Source organism: Physeter macrocephalus, chromosome 17 (assembly GCF_002837175.3).
Source record: "Physeter macrocephalus isolate SW-GA chromosome 17, ASM283717v5, whole genome shotgun sequence".
Lineage (NCBI taxonomy): Eukaryota > Metazoa > Chordata > Mammalia > Artiodactyla > Physeteridae > Physeter > Physeter macrocephalus.
Window position 1 is genome coordinate 29478958 of NC_041230.1, and position 17288 is coordinate 29496245.

At 44.8% G+C, this 17288-nt stretch overlaps 1 protein-coding gene across 2 annotated transcripts in view; it reads left to right on the top strand.

The window, feature by feature from the left end:
• Positions 1-283: 283 nt before the first annotated feature.
• Positions 284-17288, top strand: part of CFAP263 (cilia and flagella associated protein 263) — a 30393-nt gene continuing 13388 nt past the window's right edge. The window contains exons 1-8 of one of the 2 annotated variants that reach the window (XM_007122316.3): positions 284-518; positions 2444-2500; positions 2577-2703; positions 3685-3846; positions 6424-6579; positions 7551-7631; positions 10012-10167; positions 14841-14948. In XM_007122316.3, the coding sequence (XP_007122378.1) occupies positions 2611-2703; positions 3685-3846; positions 6424-6579; positions 7551-7631; positions 10012-10167; positions 14841-14948 (756 nt within the window). In that variant the 5' untranslated portion in view covers positions 284-518; positions 2444-2500; positions 2577-2610. Of the gene's footprint in view, positions 519-2162; positions 2501-2576; positions 2704-3684; positions 3847-6423; positions 6580-7550; positions 7632-10011; positions 10168-14840; positions 14949-17288 lie in introns of those variants that run through there. The other variant, XM_055079133.1, reaches the window with a different exon arrangement.

The following is a 17288-nucleotide window of genomic DNA, read 5'->3' on the forward strand; positions in this document are numbered from 1 at the left end:
ACACGGTGCCAAGGGCATAGTAAGTGCTGAGCAAACAGTAGCTGTTATTATCATCATTTTAAGAATTATTGTTGAAAAAGTGAACGGTGAACGCACTTACGTGTCTAGCCAAGGCCAGTAACCTCGTTCTGGTCAGCGTGGCCCTGGGCGGGAGCGCTGGGCGGGGCCTCCGAAGCCCCGCCCCTCACGCACGCGTCGGGTCGCCGTGGCAACGCACTGCTAGGTCGCAGCCAGAGTGACGCGTGGCCGCTAGCCACACGGCACTCTCGGCCACACTCGGCATTGGCAAGGGGCTTTGACAAAGGTAGCTTCGGCAGTGATGACGGACGAGGACTCTGAGACTTCTGCCAGCGAGGCGCAAGCCCCGGATGAGAGAGAGCTGCCTGTTATCCAGCTGTGTGGGCTGGTGGAAGAGCTCAGGTACCAGCCTGCCGGCTTCTGGGGGCGGTCCCTCCTCGGCGTGTGGGCTCAGAGCTTGGTCCAGCACTGACTGCTCCAAGTCCGCATTGAACATTGAGGTAACTGAGACCCCCAAAGTGGGGAAGGCGCTTACCTTTGCTCTTTATTCCCGTGTTTCCACTGCCATGGCGCTAACAAGCCACTGATGGAGCCAAAAAAAGAAGGTGGTGCGAAGCCCAGAGGGTAATTGGTGAAGCCAGAGCTTCAGCCTGGTGGGTCTGTCTGGTGCCACACTGTGTGCTTAGCTGCTCCTCTACTGTGCGGCGGCAGCTTGGACCAGGTGACCTCTAAGCCCCTTTCCAATGCTAAAATTCTATGCTAAAATTAATGTGGCAGCAGATAGAAAGGAGGCTATTGAGATGTTTTTAGTATGAAGCAACTTATATCTGAACCTGAGTATAAGCATGGAGGTGGACAGCAAAGAAGGACTAGCTCAATATTCTGTATTTTTAGCAGTCTGTTTTAATATCTACTATAGCAAGTAAATTGTATGTCAAGATTCCATGATGTAGTTGAGGTTAATTGTACAACTTACTGGTCTCACACAGAATATCCTGGCCTGGCAGCTGAATAGGTGTTACTTCAATATATTTATAAATAGTTTAGGTCAGAATTGAGGTAGTATTGCTAAAATAGCTACAATCTTTTGAGTGCTTATTATGTGCCAAGTATTTTGCATATATGACCTTATAGAATGGCACATAACCCTAGAAAGTTGGTGAGGAAACAGACACAAAAGTTAAGTCACTTTCCTACAGTCACACAACTAGTCAGTGGTAGTGCTAAGATTAAGACTCAGGTGTAACTCCCCAGCCTACACTGGGAACATGACATATGCTGAAAAAGAAAGATGCTTTGATACATTGGGCTTTTCTGTTGAGCCTTTCCCACTAATCTTAAAATTCATCCAAACAGGATTTTCAGCTCAATAAACAGATATTCAGCTCAATAATGTACGCAAATATCAGAGCTGTTCTCTCTCATATATACATTTACGTACATATGTGTGTATTATACGTATAGAACATACATGTATGTTATATAAGTTAAAAGGGTCATAATCTTGGCATATACAGAATAAGCTAGGTTTATTATCTCTAGTTGTTTAAAAACCATCTATTCAAAGCTTTTCCACCATTTATAATAGACTTCTAGTGGATACTTCATCCATTGCGTGCTGGAAATGAAAGAGCTGAGAAATATAAACCAAAGGAAAAACCTCTGAATATTGTGGATGTGTGTAATTTCAAGAATTCAGTAGTAATTCAGAAGGAAACTCACAAATGGGGTAGAAGATACTTGAAGAAGAAACTTGTAGCAATTTAAAATATATAGGCATGTCTCATTTTATTGCATTTTGCTTTACTGCACTTTGCAGATATTGTGTTTTTTACAAAATGAAGGTTTGTAGCATCCCTGCATTGAGCAAGTCTATTGATGCCACTTTTTCCAACAGCATTTGCTCACTTTGTGTCTCTGTCACATTTTGGTAATTCTTGCAATATTTCAAACTTTTTCATTATTATTATATTTGCTATGGTGATTTGTGATCAGTGATTTTTGATGTTACTATTGCAAAAGGATTATGACTCACTGAAGGCTCAGATGATGGTTAGCATTTTTTTAGCAATAAAGTATTCTTAAAGTAAGGTATGTATTTTTTTAAGACATAATGCTATTGCACACTTAGTAGACTACAGTATAATATAAACATAACTTTATATGCACTGGAAAACCAAAAAATTTATATGACTCACTTTATTGCAATATTTGCTTTGTTGAGGTGGTCTGGAACTGAACCTGGAATATCCCTAAGGTATGCCCGTAATCCCAGTGCTCTGAATTTTGTGGCTCGTTAGATGTATTTTAAAAATATATAGAATACTTAAATTGCATTTACTGTGTGCCAGACACTGACCCAAAGTCTTTGCATTTCTTATCACAACCCTCAATGATAGGTGCTGTTATTATTCCCATTTTACAGATGAGGAAAGTGAGGCACCAAGAGGTTAAATATCTTGCAGAAGGTCATACAAAGCTAGTAAGTGTTAAATACTAGTTATTTGGGGTTTAAACTCCTATTGGTGGAACTTACTTAGGCACCCTCTGTCTTGCAGCTACGGAAACTCTGCTCTCAAAACCGAGACAGAGATGTTTGAAAAATATTACAATAAATTGGAGCCCAGGGACAAGCAACCTCCACGATTATCAGAAATTAAAATATCAGGAGCAGAAATTGCACAGGTACACAAGAGAGATCTAAGAATTCTTTTATTCTGTTTGTCCCTTTAGATGCAAGTGGTGTTTGTTATCCGTTTTTGGTGTTCCCCCTTGGCCAAGTGGCATATGACTTTCTCACTGTTCTGCTTTTGATTCTTCCTTCCCCTCCATGGTTTCTCTTTCAAATGAGTAGGAAGGGAATCAGGTTCAACTCACAGTGGATTGACTCTCACAGAATATCTTAGTTAATTTGAAATAACTCCCTTCATTTTGGGGACCCAAACGTGTACAAGGCCTGGCCAGCCACATACAGGAGTGAAGATGGGCCTGGTGTGGGCACTGGAGAGTTCCTCCCTCATCTAAAAGGGCCAGCCAGACAACCTCGTATTGCCAGAGCAGCTGATTTCTCAAGAGAAGCTGGAAATCTGGATTATTTTGGTAGAAGCCTCTGATTTTCAAATGTGGGTAATTAATTTCTTTTTAATTTAAAACTGTGTATAGGTCTATTTTTTTGAGGGCCAAACAATGTCATCTTCAGGTCCACACATTCCCTGGGCCACCTGCTTTTGACCTTTGGCTTCAATGCCTAGGAAATCCAAAATTCTTGTCTTTTTGGTTTTTGCTGAACACCGTGGCCCCCGATGCAATTTCTCTTCTGTGTTCAGTTTGGGCAGCACTGAGCTCCAGGTTTCCCTGACACTGACTTGAGTGCTAGTCTATAGCAGGTTCACGGTTTTCCCACCCTCAAGACACTTTCCCTTATTTATTTTCAGTTCATTGTCAAGCATAGGCCTTTGATGTATTTGACACGGTACCTTAGGTTGACTTGTGAAATGAACATCACCTCAGGCCTAATATCCAGAATCCTTTCACATTGAATTGGTTCTCTCTGGATGTCATTCAGAGCGATTTCTAGCAGGCCCGAGTGGTCATTTTGATGCCCACCTTAGGCTGCTTTATTGCCAATTCCTATTTGACAGTGGCTTTGTTTTTCTCGTGTTACAGTTACGAGGCAGGCATAGATCCAAATCCCGCATAAGTCTGGAACGTGTAACAGGCCTCAGCGTGGACCAAAAATTCAAGCTTGTGCAAAAAGAGCTGGACGACGCAAAGAATGAAATAAGGCACATAAGGGCAAATGCCGAGAGGGACCTGCAGCATCACGAGGTATACTTTCCTATAGGCTGTCCTCCCTGGGCTCCCCATTTCCACCTCAGCAAGAAGTACCTATAGTATGTTCATATAACTGTTGGTGCTTTGAGAGAAACACAAGTAGGATAAGATAAATTGAGCACCTACCTTTAAGGAACTTACCACCTGCTTGAGGAGATATCAAATTTTAAACTCTTTAAGATGAAAAATTTCAAAATACACCAATGTAGAGAAGCTAGCACAGCGAACCCTTATGTATTCAACACCCACACGTAACAGTCATCAATGCATGGCCACTCTTGTTCCCTCCGTATCCCTACCAACTTCCCCCTCGTAATAGGCCACTGGGCTATTATGAAGTGAATCTTAAACATATCATTTATCTGTAAATATTTCAATATATGTCTCTAAGACATGGATTCTTTTTTAAAAAACCCATAACCATAATAACCATAAATGCCCTTAAAAATTTATAATAATTCCTTAATAATACAATGGGCTGGAGGTTTAAGTCAGTGAGTTGGGTGAAAAATGCCTTGTCACCCTCCATAGGCAGCGTCCGTGACCATGGTTCATGTCTTGTTGGAGACCACTGCAATCAGTTTTCCTCCAGAGAAGAAACATCGCTGTTAACTTGGTTGCCCATGGAATGAAGTTGTTGGCTTGCGTTTGATAGCCATGTTGTATGAAAAATAGATATTTCTAAATTTTTCCATTTCTAAATGGAGGCACACACAGAATCACACTCATTTCCCTGAAAGAGATGGATCAGTGGACTCATGTCTCCATTGATAGAATCATCTGTACTGCATAAACCTATCCTTTCCCTCTCTCCCTCTCTCCCTCCCTCCTGCTCTTTCCCCTCTCTCCTTCTTTCTCTTCCCAAACATGCATCGTTGAATTCTAACATGTTAAAGGAGGTCAGGATGTGGTAGCTTTGTCCTGACATGCTAGACTGTGTGATTAAACATCACGCTGTGGGCTAGAGTGGTCAAAGAAGACTGTGTTGAGGAGGTGGGGCTGGACATAGGACTTGGCGTGGCCTTGAAGAATGGTGGCATTTGTTTAAGGAATAGGAAGACAAGGGCACCCTAGGTAAGGTGAATGACATGAACAAGGAAGTGGAGGTAGGAATGGACATGGCAAGTTAGGACCTTGAGGAGGCTGGTGTGATTACAGAAGAGGGTGCTTTGGGGGCTATGGTAGGAAATCAGGTCGAGTAGGGCTGTGAGACCTTGAAAGCCAAGCAGAGGGGCTTCTCTTTGATGTCTTAGAAATCAAGACCCCAGTGAGGATAACTGAGCAGAAGAGCGATGCATAGGAAGTAGCATTTAAGGTGGATGGATGTTCTGGCCTGTGAAGATGATGGGGAGGGAGGAGGCTGGGGCCAGACGCCAGCCGGAGAAGGAAGATGCTTTTGCTCCTTGGTGCCCAGTGAAAAAGCCTGAACAAAGATGATTTGCTCTGCAGCTACTCATTTCGTTCTTTAAAATAATGTATGTGTCTTTGTGTTTTCTTATTTAAAGACAATCTCTGTGGTAGAAATTTAAACATACAGGTAAGCCAAAAGAGGAACATTTGAAAACATCCACAGTCTTACCACCTAAGACTTGTATTTGGCTCTTGTATTTTTCTCCTAGAATTTATATTATTTTCTATGTGTGTATGAATTTCTTTATAAAAAGGTATCATATTATTTTGTAAACTATACTTTTCACTTAATAATGTCTTTCCATATCAATACATAGATTCATTTATAGCATCTTTTTAAAAACTATAGAGTGCTTCTTTGCCTCCCCACTAATCCATCTTTCCAGATATGACTGTGGTTAATGTTTTGGCATATAGCCTTCCAGATATTTTTAATATATATGATATGATATTAATGTTATAATTTTTAATGGATAAATAATGTTTCAGATATGGAAATACATATTTCTGGAGATACTCAAGGCCCTGTTGTTTTTTGTTTTTTTAAATCCACCCTCATCACCTCTTTCTTTTTTTTTTTTTTTTAATTTATTTATGTTTGGCTGCATTGGGTCTTCATTGCTGCTCGCGGGCTTTCTCTAGTTGCGGCGAGCAGGGGCTACTCTTCGTTGCTGTGCGCGGGCTTCTCATTGCGGTGGCTTCTCCTGTTGCGGAGCATGGGCTCTAGGTGTGCGGGCTTCAGTAGCTGTGGCACGAGGTCTCAGTAGTTGTGGCTCACGGGCTCTAGAGCCCAGGCTCAGTAGTTGTGGCACATGGGCTTAGTTGCTCCACGGCATGTGGGATCGTCCCGAGCCAGGGCTCAAACCCGTGTCCCCTGCATTGGCAGGGGGATTCTTAACCACTGCATTAGCAGGGAAGTCCCAAGGCCCTGTTTTTGTTTGTTCTTCCCCTTTATATCGAGACTATAACTTTTCTGAGGCATGCTTTTAAATAATAATATTCGTATTGTCAATTTGTATCTTAAGGATATCTTTCTAAGACTAAGAAGAAACGTTATGCATTGGGACACAAATAGGTCACCCAATACGTCTAGGTTTCCTTAGACGGCTATATCCTTGAGAAATTTTGTAAACTGTTCTCTCTTTGTGCTGGCTCCCCCAGGCTATCCTTGAGGAAGCTGAAATCCGGTGGACCGAAGTTCAGAGAGAAGTGCATGAGTTTGAAAAAGATATTCTAAAGACCATATCCAAGAAGAAAGCGAGTATTTTGGCCACTCAGAAAGTGATGAAGTACATTGAGGACATGAACCGCCGGAGGGTGAGTGGGCAGGAAGTTAGAGCTTAGAAGGGGAAATAGATTCATAGAACGATGACACAGAAGTGGCCCACGTGAGGCAGCCCCACTCCATTTGGTCCACCGTAAATGCTGCCCACATATGCAGACTTTTTGTGTCCCTCACAGCATGTGTGTCTTAAAATGCAAGTTTATCCAGTCTAAAATCAATCAGGCAGGATGCATATTCATAGTATCTCAGACCGTATGTAAGTCCCCTACGTACGAACCTTCAAGTTGCGAACTTTCAAAGATGTGAACATGTGTTATAAACCTACAGTACAGTACTATACAGCTGATTGTGTTGGTTGGGTACCTAGGCTAACTTTGTTGGACTTACAAACAGATTGGACTTATGACCACGCTCCCAGAATGGAACTCGTTCGTATGTAGGGGACTTACTGTATTTTGCTGTTTGTTTCAAGATCTGATGTTATCTTGAGAAAGGTGTGAGTCTATCTAGTCAGGTGACTACGTGGCATGTGACAAGTAAATCTTAATTTCTTTGAGTTCCATTATTGTAAGAATGAGACATAAAATGCTCCTTCTTTTCCATAGGTTTCGTAGCATATCGAACTTTGGATCCTGGAGATAGGTAGAGTCACTAACTGTAACATGTTATATGTAATAAAAATTATGTAAATTACCAAGAGAATAATAGACCAAAGAATCATAAATCATTTTGTCAGTAAAGGCCCCTGTACCTAAAGATATACCCAAGTTATCTTGAATTTAAAATCAATAGAAAATTTGTATGGAGCAGACCCAGTTTCCTGTGCTTCTTGGTCATGAGAAAATACCATAGCAACACCAGCTTGAGTAGCCATAAAAGACTTAAAAATAGGTGACTGAGTGTTAGGGCTCAAGGTTTAGTTTTGCAGCCCCAGACCTGCCAACTTTTCAAACCAACAGGGGAGAAGAAGAGCAATGGATCAAAATTTGCTTTTATTTTTCAGGATAATATGAAGGATAGATTATGTTTGAAAAATGTCTCTCTCAAAGTCCAGAGGAAAAAGATGCTTTTACAATTGAGGCAGGTATGTGGCTTTGTCTTTCTTTTTTTTAAGGTTACTGTGTTGGGTAGAACAAGGTCTTCCCAAAGATGTCCATGTCCTAATTCCTGGAGTCTGTGAGTAGGTTACCTTACGTGGCATGAAGATCGTGCAGGTGTGATTAAGTCAAGGATCTTGAGATGGGGAGTTGGTCGTAGATTATCTGAGTGGGTCCAATGTAATCACAAGGGTCCTGATGAGAGGGAGGCAGGAGAATGAGAGTCAGAGAAGATGTGGTAATGGAAGCAGAGATCAGAGTGATGCACTTTTAAGATAGAGGAAGGGATTATGAACAAAGGATGCAGGCTACCTGCAGAAGCTGGAAAGGGCAAGGAAACAGATTCTCCTCTTGAGCCTCCAGAAGGAATGCAGCCCTGCCAACACCTTGATTTTAGTCCAAAGAACCATTTCGGACTTCTGACCTCACGAGCTATAAGATAATACATTTATGTTGTTTTAAACCCTTGAATTTGTGGTCATGTGTTACAGCAGCAACAGCAAACTAATACAGTTTCTGTGCTGGCAAATCTGTAGATGGAGTTGGCTTGAATTTAAAAGACCCTCATGACATACTTATTGACCCTTTTGGGGAATGTGGCCTGGGTGGCACAGTTAGTAGTATGCCTTGGTAAGTCTTTGAACAGCTGACCTTAAAGGCTCCTGATTAAAGGCGGTAAGGCAGACATGGCACAGGGCCTCTAGAATGTGGTTACATAGCTCCATCCTCTTTTAGCTCAATATTTTTGTTATTAACTCATTATATGGGCACTGATGGCATGTGCATCAGGGGTGGCCACTGACAGTGACACAGAGTTGGGCAGGAGAATTAAGATGTCTGGGAATTATTGCTTCATTGACTTAGGATCCCAAAGCCTCAACAGGCTGGGACAACTTTAACACACGAAGTGACTAAGGACAGACGTAAGGTCCTGCACTTTGATCCCGCCAAATATCTGCACAGGTGCTGGGTGGCTTAGTCGTGGAGAAGCTGATAAAGTCCGCTCAGATGGGGGCGGTGCTGCAGCCTAGGCTGCACTCCACAGTGCCCTCCAAAAAAGGGTGGTCTCACTGCACTCTGTTCTGAGTAGCCCACCTGGAGCACTGTTTCTCAGGGAGAGTGCCACACTTGAAAGAATCTGTAAACTGGAGTCCACGTAGGAGAGGAAATGGAGAGCAAGGGGAGAGAAAGCACGTCGGAGGACCTGCAACTGATGCGGCCAAGGAGGAGGAGCCCTCAAGAGCCACGGCTGCTGTCTCCAAGTGCTCTGGCCGCTGCAGGGAAGAGAACATACTGCTTGGGAGGGCCCCCAGGGTGGAGCTGGGTTGGGGTGAAAGTGTCAGCCAAGGAGAGTTGAGTTCAGTGTAAGAAAGAACGTGGCCCCAGCTGAGCTGCCTCCTGATACTGAGTTCCTAGTTCTCTGGGCTTCATGCAAACTCAGGCATCCTGAAGCGTGAGAGGGGAAGCAGATGGATGACCTTTAACCTAAAAGCCACTGCTACACAGAGGTGACACTGATGTGGTCCTGCCCTCTCAGGCTCACAGGCTGCAGGGAGTGGTGATGGTGAGAAAAGGCATGGATGCATAACTGCCATACAGAGGAAACAGTGACAGGGACCAGGAGCCACAGCCTCAGGAGGCTGCGTGGAGGGAGGGATTACCCTCTGGTGTGGAAGATGGGCTGGGAACATTTGAGCTAGAGGGTGGGTCAGTTGGGGCTTAAGGAAATTGTTCTGTTGTTTTGGGGGAAAGGGAAGAAGATGCCTTCTAGGAGGTAGTACAGCATGAGTAGCACGTGGGGATGGGGAACAGACCTGAGTTTGGCTCTTGTGTACCACAAATGTAAGATGGCACAGACCTGGTGGGGCAGGTAAGGTGGGACCAGGGCTGGGGAGCGAACCCAGTGCACTGATACACCCCCCCATGCAGAAATGTCATGGGATCAAAGGAAGGGCGTTTATGGGCTGCTTGTCCTGGGTTTTCCAGGTTAAAAACAACTTTTAAATGGCCCTTCTTCCTACACAGCCCTGTTTAGGCACCACTTCCTGGGGAAAGCCTCCCCTGACCCAGCCTTCCATTCCCTTCTGGGCTGGCTGAGGGGCTTCTGTTTACCCTCTGCCCCTGTGTGTCCCACTACACCACGCTATGACCTGTCTGTGAACTGTCATTGAGTATGGGAGTATCGTATTTACTCAGATCTCTATCCCTGGTGCCTAACACCATGCCTGGCACCAAGCAGATCCCCAATCCAAGTTCGTTGAATGACTGAATGATGACTGACTTCCAAAAGCTCACTAGTAATTGCAAGGTGCGAGCCATACATTCAGAAGTCACGACCTCACATCGTTTCTTCTCTCTGAGCTGTAGAAGGAAGAGGTGGGAGAGGCCCTCCACAACGTTGACTTTCAGCAGCTGAAGATCGAGAATGCTCAGTTTTTAGAGACAATTGAAGCAAGGAATCAAGAACTGATCCAGCTGAAGCTGGTATCCGGAAACACCCTGCAGATCCTTAACGCGTACAAAGTAAGGTCCGCGCTGGTCCCCGGGGCTTCCTGTGCCTACCTTTCCAGCCACAGAGAGGTACTAGGGCACCACTGTGGTTTCACTGAGAGCCAAGGTGTCCTTCACTCCCCTGTTGCTCTCTGATTTCTCCCGACGAAGCCATGTCTCCTAAAATACTCCTGATGTCGCCACAATCCTGGCTGCGCATTAGAACCATCCAAGGAGGCTTTTGTTTTTTTAAAGATTAGACAGACTCTCTAGTCCAACCCTGACCAATTGAATTAGGGAGTGAGGGCCATGCATCTTTTTTTTTTTTTCCTTAACTCCTAGATGATTTTTATGCACAGTGAGTTTTGATAACCAGCCACATTTAGGGCCCTGTTTAATTTAGTGTGTACTAAGCACTTCCTTGCTTAAAACCCTGCAAAGGAAATCATCTTAGCTATAAATCAGAAAACTACTAAATAATTCCTCATCCACACAGAACCCTTTTTGTAGAGAAAGAGGCACTATTGATAATTAAGCAGAAACTGTGGGCATGAACATGGCCTGTCCTCGGCAGACCAGGATGCCTGGTCACCCTGCTGGCAACTGTCTGATGCAATAGTCAGCTAACTGTGGGGCCGTGTATCCTGCCCACTGGTCTGGGGCCTAAGGATGGTTTTTACAGAAGAACATTTGCAACTGATTTGATAGAGAATACTCCCTTTGAAACCCAATTAAGCAAAATTGATTTCTCCCTGAGAAATTTCATTCTTCTCAATAGTAGACCTGCATTCCAAAATATTATACTTAATTATTTTATTTGGAATTTTATCAATAAAACATTTGTGGAAACTTGTTTTTTCTCTTGTTAGTGTGAGTAATTACACAATATGCTCAATTTTGCCCCTTGGCCTGCAAAGCCTAAAATATTTACTATCTGGCCTTTTACAGAGCAAGGTTGCTGACCCCTGGCCTAGTGTCTAGGTGGCAAGAGCGGCCACGGGCTTAGGTAGCTCACAGGTAAGCTTCATTTGGCCCACACAGTGTCATTTAAAAACGTGAATTCGAATGTGTTTAGACTAGGTTTATGTTTGTCCAGCGTTTTCCTTTTACAAGTGAAAAACCTGAGGCCAAAAGAGGCAGAGTAATTGCTGGATTCAGGCAACATGTTTGTGACAGAGCTTGGACTCCTAGTCCAGTGCGTGTCCCACCTCACCCAACTGCCTTCCCCTGGCATAACGTGTGTAGACAAGGCCGTGCTCACATTCTGAAATTCATGTGTCCAACTGGAGAGCCTCGAGGTACGTGGTTCCATCCCGTTGGACCTTGATCTTATCCTGAGAAATCAACTGAGTGGCACAGGGCCAGTTTGGTCTTGTGGGGAAAAGCCAGGGCTTTGGAGTGGAGCTACTGGTTTATAAAATGCAACAGCTAGGTCCAGGGCTTGCGCTCCTTAGGACATCTAAATGCACAGTGCCTATTGACTGTGACACCCAAGCAGCGGCAACACAGGCCACGGTGGGCAGAATGGGAGCCATTCCGGTCGGAATCCCAGGGGCCAGGGTGCCTGTAGGCCTGTTTAGAATAATAGCAAGCAGATGGTGGAGCTGTGAGGAGATGCCTGCTGGAGTTCTAAGGTGACGCAGCGAGGGGCTGAGAGAGAAGCAGGCTCACTCTTCTGTGTCTCAGTTCTCAGGCCTCCTGGGAGAAACGGGGCCCAACAACTGTGGGTGGTAGAGTCTGGCCTCACCTGGGTTTGAATGGCGACTCTACTGGGGGCTATGGGCTGATGTGTCACCTCTCAGAAGCAGGTTTTTGTGACTTACCACCAGGACAGACCTCCGGCTGGTCTGTGATGTGTCCCCAGCACTGAGGACAGGGCCTGGCCAAAGCAGGTGCTCAGCATGTATTGTCAAAAACTGCTAAAAATTCAGGTGTATGTTTAGGGGATGGAAGGGTGGCAGGAGGGATCACTTTCATATAAATGTCAAACACCCAAGTATGACACCTAATTAAAAATATATAGAATAATTTTCCTCTGTTACCAAATGTACTGAGTACCTACGGCATGCCAGGCACAGGGCAAAGTGCTGAGGGTACAGCTGTGAAGGAGACAGACATGGTCTCTTCTCTTCTATGAGTTTTATGAGTGGGTCTCAGTCAAGGGGGCCCCTTTTTCTCTGCTATGCCTTCAAGCCCTGCCTGATGCAGGCTGATAGAATATAAGCACGTGACTACAGCTTTGAGGTGTTGCTTTTTTTTTTTTTTTTTTTATTGTGGTACGCGGGCCTCTCACTGCTGTGGCCTCTCCCGTTGCGGAGCACAGGCTCCGGACGCGCAGGCTCAGCGACCATGGCTCACGGGCCCAGCCGCTCCGCGGCATGTGGGATCTTCCCGGACCGGGGCACGAACCCGTGTCCCTGAATCGGCAGGCGGACTCTCAACCACTGCGCCCCCAGGGAAGCCCGAGGTCTCGCTCTTAACTGACTGTAAACTAATGATCTGTGTATAAACTAGTAGTGCCTTGTGTTAGATAGAATTCCAAGGTGTCCCCCAAGACTCCCCGCCCCCTGGTATATTCACCCTGCACAATGCCCAGGGCTCTGGATACGACAGATTCTGTTATTAGGTTCCATTCTGCTCTATGGTTAGGTTAGATTAGTGGGCACCCTTGACCTTGAGATGAGGATATTATCCCAGTGGTTCTGACCTAATCACATGAGCCCTTTGAAAGTAGAGAGTTTTCTCTGGATGAGGAAGGCAGAGATTTGAAGCATGAAGGGAATTCTCTAGATGAGAAGTTCTCCATTGCCGGCTCGAAGATAGAGGGACCACATGGAAGGGGTCTGAGGGAGGCCTCCAGGAGCCGAGGGCCACCTCCTGCTGACAGCCAGAAAGAAAATGGAGAGCTCGGTCTTACAACTTCAAGGAAATGCTTCCCACCAACAACCTGTGAGCTTGGCAAGGACCCCAGGTCCAGATAAGACCCAGCCCTGGCCAACACGGTGGGTCGCTCCCTGGGCAGAGAATCCAGCCACACTGTGCTTGGACTTCTGATCTATAGAAACTGTGAGATAATAAATGTGTGTTACTTTAAGCCACAAAATTTGTGATAATTTGTTACACAGCAACAGAAAGCTAACATGCCTTTTCAGAAGTAGCTGCCACAATGACCATCATCCTGCTCAGGGCCCCAAATTACTCTCTTTACATCTCCTTGAAGGCCCCACCCCAGCAGAGCCAGGGGCTGCCTTGAGCTTCCGTTCTTTCCTGCCCTGTGTCTCTAACTGTCTCTCTAAGTTGTCGGGTGAATGACTGTTTTCCCTCTGCTCTCCTTTTCTCCCACCTGACTGGCTGGTGTGCAGTGAAGTCCTGTCCTGCCTTCCCTTCCCCACAGCTGACCCCCTCAGCCTGGCCTCTTATCCACTTTTGCTTTCCTCAGAAGAGCAACTTCATGCAAGATGTGGAACAGGAAATGAGCCTTAAAGAAGGGATTGGAGAGGAGAGGAATGGGGAGGGAGGTGGCCCCAGGTGCTCTAAGTTCCCCCAGGCAGGTGGCTCCAGGCTTTTCTGCCAGGTCTAAGATTTGATACCTTCGGACATTGCCCCAGGACCCTCCTCTCCCCAGCTCCTTTTGGACCCTCCTCTCCCAAGGCTCTTTCCTCAGCTTGAAATGTTCTTCCCACCCCTCTTACCTAGACATACTTGACTTCACCTCTCTTTTTCCAGCATCCCTTCCCCCAGGGAAACCTTCGGGACCAGTACCCATGCATTCTTGGTGCTTGGCACAGTTGCAGTTTGGCATTTCTGCTTGCACCTCCATCAGGGCTTTGAGCCGGTCTCTTGGTGGCCGGGCATAGGTTGTTTTGCTGACCTGTGCCTGGGTGGGTTCTCAGGGTTTGTTGGCCAGCCCCCTGGAGTCACTGGCTTCTGTCCCTCGGCCCCCTCCTCCTCAGCCAAGCAGAGCACATCCCAGCTCCTCCAGGTTGACTCTTCACCACTAGTAGATGGAGGTCCAAAGGGGACAAACCTAAGAAGCAGGGGCCAGGGAGGAGCTGGTGAGGGGCGGCAGCAAAAGATGCAACAGGAAGCTGTGGAGCAGCTCCTGCAGGATCTCTCCGGCACCAGCAGGCCCAGTCCTGATAGGCTTTGGAGACAGTGGTGGAGTCCATGGGCTGTGAAATTACACTGCCTGGGATCAAACCTGGCTCCCCCTTGTCTCTGTGACCCTGGGGAAGTTGTTTCACCTCCCTAAAAGTCAGCTCCCTCACCTGTACAGCGGGCTCACAGTAGCATCCACCTCTTCATCCAAGTGAGGTAGTGATGGCGGCCGTCTGCCGTGGGTTCTCCATGTGTCAGGCACTGTGCTCAACACTTTACCAGGTTTGTCTCCCTTAAGCCTTTCTACAACCCTACAAGGCAACTAGCCCTAGTTTAGAGAGGTTCTCTTAGTAAGTGGTGGGGTGGGATTTGGGTCCAGGTATATCTGGCTACTTTGCAGGTGAGGACAAGCCTCCCGAGGTCCTCTCCTCCCCTGCCACTTAGACACCAGGATTCTGAAAATCTGGGCAGCCACGAGAAGGGCAGGCCCAAGTTCCTGGTTGGTCCTGCTATTCTCCTGCTTAATAAAGAGCTGTTTGTCTGTCTATCCTTCCTATAGTTCTAAGCAATCATCTTTGCTCAAGACTTGCTGTGTTGTTATATTTCAGAGCAAGCTACACCGAGCCATGGAAATGTCCCTCGATCTGGACAAAGAGTTCTTGTTGAGAAAAGAGTTACTCAAAAAAGTTGAAAAAGAAACCCTGCAAGTAGAGCAGGTAGGAGAGGGTAAAACATACTGTTTCTGGTGTTTTTCTCCTTCTGTCTACAAGGGCTCGGGTCAGCATTCACCAAGATCTAGGCCACTTTGGTTTTTGTCTAGAAGAGCCTAGATCATAAAAACCAAAATAGCTCTGGGCCATTAAATGAGAAAGTGGCCTCTGGAGGCTCCAGTCCATGGTGTTGCATTTTACTACCGGGTTAGAATCTAGTGTCAGAAATCATGAAATCATCTAGAAACTACAGAGTCCAGGTGACTCTCAAGAATTCCTTAAGTGACCCATAAGTTACCAAATTCAAAGTGTAGTGTATTCAATCTGGCAAAAAAAATGTATGATGCATGTAATAATGTAACTGATATGAGAAAAAGAACACATGGCAAAATATAACTTTCTGTGTAAAGGAGAGAAAGCTCTTTAAACATGGAGCTCTCACTCGGTACTGCAGATGCTCAGATGGCAGACCTGTGACCTCTGTCCCAGGCCCACTCCAGGGCCTGTGGTCACCATGTGAAAATGTGTGGTGTCATCTGAGCTCCCGACAGCTGCACTGGGATTGAGTGCTCTCATTATTTTGTTGAACACATAGAGTTGAATTTCCACCAGTTACACGCACCTAGGATATGACTCAAAGGAGACTTTGGGGGCAAGGTGACGGAAAATGAGCCCTGGACCTGTATTCAGAAGGCCTGGCATCAGGTTTGTATTGCCAGTCTCTAGCCTTGAGCAAGCCTTTGAATTAGACAGAACTGTTTCCACGTCTGTGAAAAAGACGTCACAGCCCTTGTTGTGGTAATCAGATAGGACGATGCTTTGTCAACCTCTTAAAGCCATTATTTCAGTTATTACTATCATTGCCTTGAATGAGCGTGAAATGTCCCCAGCAGCATGTGTGGCCCGAAACCTGCCTACAACGGCCAAAAAGCCACAGGATTACTACATCTGACTCAGTTTTGCCATGGCATCCTCATCATATCCTTGAAGGAGAACCAGTACCCTTTGCAAAAAAGTCGGTCTCGCTGCAGAGTGGCCGGTAACAAAGGTGAAGCAAAAGTCTGTGTGCTCTCTCCATGCAGAGTTCCTGTGGTACTTCTTTGTTTGGGATGATATTTATTAGATTACAAGTAAAACATGAAATCAATTTTTAAAAGCCCAGCATTCACTAGTTAGTATATTTTCATTTTCTTAACTTTTTAAAAAACAGCTCTATTGGGATATAATTCATATATCAAACAATTTACCAATTTAAAGTGTACATTTGAGTGGTTTATAGTATATTCACAGAGTTGTGTAACAATCAGCATAATTATTTTAGAACATGTTCGTCACCTCAGAAAGAAACCCCGGACCAATTAGAAATCCTCCATTTCACCTCACCTCATTCCCTCCCTCTGACCATAGGTGACTACTAATCAGCTTTCTGTCTCTGTGAATTTGCCTTTTGTCAACCTTTCATATAAAAGGGATCATACAGTGTGACCCTTTAACTTTAATAATATTTTGAAGATTCATGTTGTAGCATGTATCAGTACTTGTTTCTTTTTATGGCTGAATAATGTTTCCTTGCATGTACCACATTTTTGTTTAATCCATTCATCAGTTTGATAAATATTTGTGTTGTTTTCATTTTCTGGCTAATTTGAGTAATGCTGCTGTGAACATTCATGTACAAGTTTTTGTGTGAATATATGTTTTCTTTTCTCTTGGACATACAGCTAACAGTGGAACTGTGGGTTATATATATGGTACCTCTAGGTTTAACATTTACAGAACTGCCAAACTCTTTTGTGAAGTGGCTGCATCATTTTACATTCCCATCAAAAATGTATGTGTGTCACAAAGTTATTTATTTTATTTAATCCTTATAATAAACTTGAGGCAAGTAACATTTTTATCGGCATTTCTTTGTATATATAACTTCAGACACAGAAATATTAAGTTTACTTGTTCCAAGTCTCACCTCTATTACGTGCAGATCAGCAATTCAAACCCAGGCTCAGACTCTTAGATCTTAATCACTTGATTTATTCACAGCCATGAATCTGCTATCCTGTAGTCATACATGCATCCCTTCAACAATACTTATGTGCCAAGAATTGCTCTGAATAAAATGATTAAGTTTTTAAAAAAATGTACCTGTGTGACATTCACAGAAAGATAAACAAGATGAAAAGGCAGAAGGCTATGTATCAGATGAAGGAACAAGATAAAACCCCAGAAAAACAACTAAATGAAATGGAGATAGGCAATCTTCCAGAAAAAGAACTCAGAATAATGATAGTGAAGATGATCCAGGACCTCGGAAAAACAATGGAGGCAAAGATCGAGAAGATGCAAGAA